The sequence below is a fragment of the Rhinolophus sinicus genome, chromosome 14, assembly GCF_057876585.1.
Source record: "Rhinolophus sinicus isolate RSI-liver-muscle chromosome 14, RSI-T2T, whole genome shotgun sequence".
NCBI lineage: Eukaryota > Metazoa > Chordata > Mammalia > Chiroptera > Rhinolophidae > Rhinolophus > Rhinolophus sinicus.
The window spans coordinates 143,188,376-143,197,211 of NC_142514.1; the positions used below are offsets into that span (position 1 = coordinate 143,188,376).

Consider the following 8,836-nt stretch of genomic DNA (forward strand, 5'->3'; position numbering starts at 1 on the left):
GAGATTCCTAAGAAGGATAAATGGAGTCTATACCTTTCTTTGAGGACAATAGGCCTTAGCTACAGAACAACTATAATTTTTTTAATGATTATTTGAGCCCTTGCTCACATTCATTAATTTTATTTAACAAATATGGTGTGCCAGGCCCTACTCAAAGCTCTTTACAAATATTAACTGACAAAATTCTCTTAACAACTTTAGAGGATGGTACTATTATTATCCCCATTTTATAGATGACAAAGCTTGCCCAACAGTGTATAGCTAGTAAATGTTACTCTAGTCTCATTTATATCCCCATTCTGTGTTGTCTCTTCAGGTAATATGCTACAGTGTGAGAGTTTCTGACCAAAGAAGATGCTCGGAACTCTTGGCCAAACCATGGAGTCTCCTAATCACACTAACTTGGACCCTTCTGTTTTCTTCCTCCTGGGCATCCCAGGTCTGGAACAGTTCCACCTGTGGCTCTCACTCCCTGTGTGTTGCCTGGGCACAGCCACAATTGTGGGCAACATAACCATTCTGGTTGTTGTTGCCACTGAACCAGTCCTACACAAGCCTGTGTACCTGTTCCTGTGTATGCTCTCGACCATTGACTTGGCTGCCTCCTTCTCCACAGTTCCCAAGCTACTGGCCATCCTCTGGTGTGGAGCCGGACACATCTCTGCTTCTGCCTGCCTGGCACAGATGTTCTTCATTCATGCCTTCTGCATGATGGAGTCCACCGTGCTGCTGGCCATGGCCTTTGATCGCTATGTGGCCATTTGCCACCCACTCCGCTACGCCACTATCCTCACTGACACCATCATTGTCCGCATTGGAGTGGTAGCTATGGTCCGGGGCTCCATGCTGATGCTCCCGTGTCCCTTCCTCATTGGGCGTTTAAGCTTCTGCCACAGCCATGTTATCCCACACACATACTGTGAGCACATGGCTGTAGTGAAGCTGGCCTGTGGAGATACTAGGCCTAACCGCGTGTATGGACTGACAGCAGCACTATTGGTCATTGGAGTTGATTTATTCTGCATTGGTCTCTCCTATGTCTTTATTGCACGAGCTGTCTTCCGCCTTTCATCTCATGAAGCTCGGTCTAAGGCCATAGGGACCTGTGGTTCCCATGTCTGTGTCATCCTAATCTCTTATACACCAGCCCTCTTCTCCTTTTTTACCCATCGTTTTGGCCACCACGTTCCACTCCATATTCACATTCTTTTAGCTAATGTCTATCTGCTCTTCCCACCTGCTCTTAACCCTGTGGTATATGGAGTTAAAACCAAAGAGATTCGAGAAAGGGTTGTCAGGGTATTTCAAAAGGGGCAGGGAACTGGGGTCAAGGCATCTGAGTGATCCAGGAGTATAGAATGGACGTAACCCAAAAGAAAAGATTTTCAAGATTAAATAATCCTCAGAATTTCAGATTGGAAAGAGGTTTTAATAATGTGATGATGTCCTCCACAGTAGCTTCTAGACCATTTCCAAGATTATTAAATCACAGAGGCCATCAAGTTGGTTTAGCATTCTTAACTTCCATCTAAGGAAGTGTGATATTAGAAGATCCTTCCAGCCTAGGTTGAAAGAGCCTCTGCATGGTCAAAGGAATTTTGCTCACTTCCTGGCCGTCTCCCGACATAGCAGGCATTGATTTCTGACCTCATACTTTAGGCTATAGCTGCTACCTTACCATCAGTAAGGATCAGAAGATAGGACCATACAGCCACAGTAAAAGAAATTACAGCTGCAAGAGACATAGGCTTTTGCACAATTCCTGTATTTCTCCATCAGAGCCTGAAGCCAAGAAGAGGAAGGATTCAGCAATACCCATAATATTACCTAGTGGCAGAGCAAGGGCTTGAAAACTAGAATACTTTGGTAGAGAACAATAAGACTTCTATGGATGAGGCCACAGGAGAAGTCAGAAATAACTCTTCATTTCTAAACTTGGAATATTCATCCCATAGATATATTTCTGTCTCTATCATTTCAGGAGCCAACCTCAGTTCAAGTGACCTGGATATCGCTCCCTGACAAGCAATTTCCAAATATTTTTGCATATTCATACAATTGGGTGAGCCTTCCAGAAGTCATTGACTCCTATTTCCCAAACCTATAAAGGACAGTCACTAACCCAAACCAATAAGAGAAGGACATCTTTGCCATTCCTTCTTCCATTTACTTACAAGGAAAAAAGGGCCAAATAGATCTTGATGTCTCAGTCTAACTAATCTCATGTAGTAGAAAGTTCTTAATTGTATCTGTGAAACTGGCATTGAAAGCAGGTATTATAAATACTGAGACTTCTCTTTCCCAAAAAGAATAGCTTTAGACAATTGACTTAACACATTTCATTAACAAATGAGCATTTTTAATTTTTAATTTACTGGTACACATTGTGTGCTTGTCATCCTTTCAGTGTGTCATCCAATGCTGTTAGGTGGAGTAGCTACAAATCTTCTGCTGGAAATTCACAGACCCTCCCACAGTTGGAGATGTTAGTCCTGAGGGCAGAAAACTAAGGATCAGATTTTTAAAGCTTCCATTCTCAGGAATATGAAAATTTAGATTGTGATATTTCACATAGGTGGGGATAAACAGTTTCCAAATATTATAAGTAAATAAAATATGCTGAACACTATCTGTTTTTCAAAGGAAAGATGATTATTAAACTGTTCCTTAAGAAGATTGCTAGTGTATGAGTTGATACTGGTTTTAATTAATTTTGTATTCTAATCCTCAAATGGAGATATTCTTAACAAATTTTTAATAATTTTATATAATTTGAACACCATAGTTCATCAACTGAATTTTTAATTTATGCTTCAAATTGTTCATCTTGCTAGCACATTTCAAACCTGAGTACAAACCCTACAACCCCAACTCTGGAACAATTCTGTACTCTGTGTCATATATTCATTCCTACACTCAGAATGTGGAGCACGTCTGCAGAAAGCAGTAGGTAGACAGGCGGGTCGCAAGCACTATTTGTTTATAATTTCAGATTTTAATGGGGATGTCATTGCTACATGGCTATGCTTTTACCTGCTGCATGGTTTGCAATAATAAGTTTTTTGCTATACTCAATCCTTCTATACACCTCTTACTCCTCATGGTTGCCAAATTCTATAAAGAGAAATGAAATGGTTGGAGATAAATTATCTCAAATTCTAACCCTCACATGAACTTTTGACACCTACAACCATTATTTCTTCCTTTGTTACTGTATTCATTTATTACTGATTTCTTTTTCTGATCACACAAGGTTCTCAAAATATGCCTTGGGAACTCAGATTCTCACTCACTTCTGTTTACAACCTGTTTGAATTTATTGACTTTTTTATCCAATGGCAAAATTTTTCTTGACCGTAGTGACCATTCTTTTTTATGCAAGTTTCTGGAGAATGTTCTTGGAACTAATTATTTCTGCTTTCTTGACTCCTATCCCTTCCTACAACAATCTGGGTTAGCAATCTGGGTTCAACCACAAGTTGAAGTTTCAAGTAAAACATCTCTCATCAAAGCCACCAGTAAACTTTTCTTATTGGACTACCTTACATGTTGTATTATTGGCCATATCTACTTCTCTAAAAATCTATTAACTGCCACTTCTGTGATACCACATAAACCTAACATTTCTTTTATGTCTACAATGTTTTCCTTGTAATTCTCCAAGAAATTACATTAGATCAAAAAGAAAATCTCAACTGAGGTCCATAAGGAAGAAATAATAATAACATTTCAAACCTGAGTACAATAAAGCTAGAAATATAAAAATTAAAAAGTCAATATCTTTAATTATTAAGACACTGTAAATTTAAATATCATTACAATATCAGTTTCCCCAATAAAATTGGTATACACTTTCTAAAGAAAAATTTGTTTTTAGTATGATAGAATGGAAATTCCTGGACACTATTAGGAATTTGTTTTAAATAAATAATAAGACCAGAGTCCCATATATGATTCATGAGCAAATACATTTATTGTAGCATTTTATTAAATAAAAGAAATGCTGGATGTCAAAAAATAGAAACATTTAAATAAATTCTATTAATCTGTTTAATAAAACTTTATGCAGTTTTAAAAATCCTCCTTTGAAAACAGTGTGGAGGTATCCCAAAAATCTGAAAATGGAACTACCTTATGATCCATCAATTCCACTCCTAGGTATCTATTCGGAGAAATGCAAAACTCTAATTCAAAAATCTTTATGCACTCCTATGTTTATTGCAGCAGCATACACAACAGCCAAGTCATGGAAACAACCGAAATGCCCATCGGTAGACGACTGGATTAAGAAACTGTGGTACATTTATACAATAGAGTATTACGCAGCCATAAAGAAGAAAGAAATCTTACCATTTGCAACAACATGGATGGACCTAGAGAACATTATGTTAAGCGAAATAAGTCAGACAGAGAAAGACAAATACCATATGACCTCACTTATATGTGGAATCTAAAGAAAAGAATAAGTGAATGAACTAATCAGAAACAGTTTTGGAGATATAGAGGAAAAACTGACGGTTGCTAGATGGGAGGGGGTCGGGATAAGGGGGAAGGTGAGGAGATTAGAAAACAGTCAGTAACCACAAGATGGTCACAGGGTTTGAAAATTAATTTGGGGACTGTAATCAACAATGTTGTAAAGATTTTGTAGGGTATTCGATGGGCACTTGGCCCATTTGGGAGACCACCTCAGGGATGAGGTAGATGCCTGATCACGGCATTGTACACCTGAAGCTGTAGCTGAACAATAATGAATGCCAACTATAATTATATATGTGTGTGTGTGTGTGTGTGTGTGTGTGTGTGTGTGTGTGTGTACTTACAAGAAGCGGAGTACAGCATTAGGAATAGAGACAGTGGAAATGTAATGGCTCTGTGCAATGTCAGAGGGATAGTGGATGGAGGGAGGGGGTTCACACAGTGTGAGGGATATAAATGATAAATGTCTAAGTATTACTTTGTCTTGTGCACCTGAAACTAATTTTAAAAAATCCTCCTTTGGAAGAACATTTAATGTGTTAGTTGTACACTCTTTATTGAAAAAAAAAACAGCAATATATGTGTAATGAAGTAATATTATTCCATTTCTATTAAAGCATCTACCTGGGCATATGTTCATATTAATACATTTAAAAGATACACTGATAAATATTACTTCACTGGGGGGACAAATAAATATATTTTAAAAGAGTAACTTAATACATGATTGTGTGAATAATCATTGATATAATTTAAATGTATTCAAATTGATTCTTCCAGGATCTTTGTAAAACTTCATAGGAAAAGGAATAAAGCACTGCAGTAGTGAAATCATTAGTTTGTATTAAAATATTTCTTTTCTAATCTATATCCAGCTATTTATCTATACACAATATTTATATGTCAATATTTACATGCACACAAATTCATCCATTCATGCATGCATACATACATGCATGTACATGCTTAGCTATTCATCAGTCACCATTTGGGCACCCTGGCGGTTAGCTTAATTCCAATACCAGCAGTGTGTCTCTGATGTTTGAAATGTTCTTTGGGATATTTGCAGTATATTATTATAACATTCATATTCCTTTAAGCTCACATCAATAGTCTTCATATCAAGGAAATCCACAGTTTAAAACTTGCCCAGAGACTGTTTAGACAACCAAACTCCTGGAAAATTGGACTAGATATAATTTACTTTCTTGTTACGCCCTTCAAAACTAAGGTTCTTAAATATAACAATGTAGAGGTCAGTGACAGGGGAATTTCATTTTAACTATAGAGGTAAAGAGAAAAAAGAATTTAAGATGGAGACTAACTGCTTTCCTCCCGCCCCTTCCCACAGATATAAATGTTTTATTCCATTGATCTAGGTTCTAGCCTAAGGTGACCTAAGGTGATGGTACAAGGGCTGGTGGAAATATTTATTCCCCACTTTGGTGTTAAAAATTAATTTAGATGATCATAATGACCCTGCATCTATATATACAATTCTTCTAACTATATAGGAATGCTTATTTTGGGAGTGGTGAGTGTCAGGAATGGACCACTGCCATGTCAGGGAGGGAATAATGGTAATGTAGAAAGAAAAGCTCTAGGTCAAGAGAATCATGTTCAAATTTCTCTTGTTGCATACCTGCCTTCTTATTTTCCTTATGAGTGTCTGATTTCACTTGAGTTATGATCTGTCTGGAAATTCTTACTTAAGCCAAAATATATTTTACGCCAATATATATTTTTAGCAATATCTACCAGGAAGAACCTATTTTCATGTCTTAAGAAATGAGAATGTTCTACTGGGGGGATGTAGTGAAGTCATGATTGTTGGCTTTGATTACTGAGGCATCCACTTCAAAGAGGAATCTACTTCAAAGAGGGCTATCATGAATAAACACATTGCCATCCATTACTAGATAAAGAGCCAGGCCACCTTCCCCACCATGCCCTGCTCTCCACCCCCCACGTTCCTTTGTTTTAGAGATCTTGGTTGATTTTGATAATTGACCATTTAGGCCTCTTGCTTTTTCTCTCTTCTTTAAACTCCCACTTTTCTGTTTAAAATTCACCAAGTAAGCCCATGAAACCCTACCGGTAGGTACCCATCTGTGACCCCAATAAAGGCAGAACCCTGAGCATGTGCTCATTCTCATTCTCTCTCTCTCTCTCTCTCTCTCTCTCTCTCTCTCTCTCTCTCTCTCTCTGTTCAGAGCCTCACATGTGGTCCAGGTGTGCATATGATTTCTAGGATCTGTAATGAACAAACCTTGTCTCTTTCGAAGTTTCCTGATGGTAATTGCTGAGCGTATCTTGCAATCATAAGAACCACAGGGCCAGTCCAGCCTCAACACTGATTATTGATAAGCTGAGACCAACGCACAACAGGGGGAAAAAGATCTCTGCCTATAAACTTTGGAAACAAGGATTAACAATAGGTGGTATTAAAGTTGTGCTTTATGAATGGTGAGACAGACGTAACAACGTCCAGAAACGCTGCCTATATACCCACAACAGAATGTCGTACATTTCTCTGGCAAGAGATATTTAATTAATTAGACAGTTGAAAAATATTTAAACTTGTTTAAAAAAAAAAAAAAACAGATTAAATTTGTTATTAATACTGTCACTTTAGTTTAAGCTGGTACCACTAGCTTGGCCTTAGGCAAATGTATTGAATCTGTACAGGACCTGAAACTTATTGTAATAAAGCCATTTCTAAAAGATTAGCATTATCCTTATGAAAAAGAACATACAGAAGATTATTTTATAGTAGGTATTATAGGGGAAATATTAAGACTTAGAATTAAGCATTGTCCAGAATTGTCAAGATTGGCTTAAATTAAACACATAGCTGGACAAGTAGGTAAATATTTATAGAAACAGGGAGCTCCAGAGAGAGGCAAGTAGGTAAACATAATAGGCAAGAGTTTACAGACTAAATGTATGTTTTTTAAATGAGAATAACAGTGAGTACATAAGTATCAGATGTTTTAAAACATTTCCTCTCAGGTTTATCTTCCCAATATTGTAATTAATTGTGCTACATATATTTAAACTTATATTTTTGATAAATGATACGTAAGAAAGTTCTTTGAGGTGTATAATATCGGAAGCCTGTTTGTAAATAACTTTTTTTTAAAGATTTTATTGGGGAAGGGGAACAGTACTTTATTGGGGAACAGTGTGTACTTCCAGGCCTTTTTTTTTTTCCAAGTCAAGTTGTTGTCCTTTCAATCTTAGTTGTGGAGGGTGTCGTTCAGCTTCAAATTGTTGTCCTTTCAGTCTTGGTTGTGGAGGGCGCAGCTCCAGGTCCAGTTGCCGTTTTTTTCTAGTTGCAGGGGCTACAGCCCACCATCCCTTACGGGAGTCGAACAAAGTACAGGACATTTTTGGAACTGAATTACAAGTGATTTGGCAACTTTTTATATACATTTCTATAGTTTTCAGATTTTCTACATTGAGGATGCATTTCTTTTGTAATTAGAGAAAAAAACATTTAATGATGTTCATTTCCAGGCTTATTTGGTCACATTTCTCACTTGGAAAAGGCATTAAACTTTAATGTGTTTTTTGAGGGTTTTGTTGTTGTTGTCATGTTGTTCCTTTTTCTACTCAAAAGCTTCTAGATACACATCTATTACTACCAGGCCCAAAGTTCATTCTCTTTCAAGGAGAATTCCTCTGAGACATCTAATTGTGGAGACTCAATCAGACTGGGACATCTTGCTGGAGATTCTCCAGGGAAACTGAAAATCCTATGTAAGAAGATGCCATCCGGATTTTGAAGAACTCCTAAAGATTCTCAGCCATGAGTAGAAATTTGATTGTGCCTATCACAGAGGTGAGTTTGGGCAATTCTCAAAAGTATCTATTTTAACAAAAATAAAGACATTGCTGGTTAAGAATACAATGGCATGGGATATGGGGACAGTTAACAAAAGGCAGTATTAGCAAGAAGCAATGTATTTCTCTTTCCCTTTCACTTCTCAAGAGATCATGGCTCTTTGTCTTTCTGGGAGGTTTCTACTAGACTTTGTCTCATTTTGCACTCATCTCACTCGTTTCATCATGGTGTACACACACACAAAAAATGGAAACTGGAGACTTTAATCTTTAAGTTTCTCCGCTCTAGTACTGTGAAATGATGATTTCTTCATGTGGTAACATTTCTGAAGGGGTTTGGGAGAACTCTCTCATAGGAACAGATCTTTTACATGAGATGCAGTCAGCTTAGGAACCAGAAACCCTGAGCCTCTGAAACTTGTATTCCTTTGTATCTTCTTTCCATGGTGGCTTCCATGTACTCTGTCCAGTAGAAGTGGACACAACAGTGATTTCCAAATTTTTTAGGTGA

General features: G+C 37.4%; 1 protein-coding gene across 1 annotated transcript; it reads left to right on the forward strand.

Moving 5' to 3' along the window:
* Window positions 1-354: 354 nt before the first annotated feature.
* LOC109460447 (olfactory receptor 52P1) lies at window positions 355-1,344 on the forward strand. Its single transcript, XM_019755837.3, has one exon. The coding sequence runs from the start codon at window positions 355-357 to the stop codon at window positions 1,342-1,344; it is 990 nt and encodes a 329-aa protein (XP_019611396.3).
* Window positions 1,345-8,836: the final 7,492 nt, after the last annotated feature.

Excerpts from the sequence above, each read along its gene's own strand:
- LOC109460447 (XM_019755837.3), top strand. The coding sequence starts at position 355 with ATGCTCGGAACTCTTGGCCAAACCATGGAGTCTCCTAATCACACTAAC.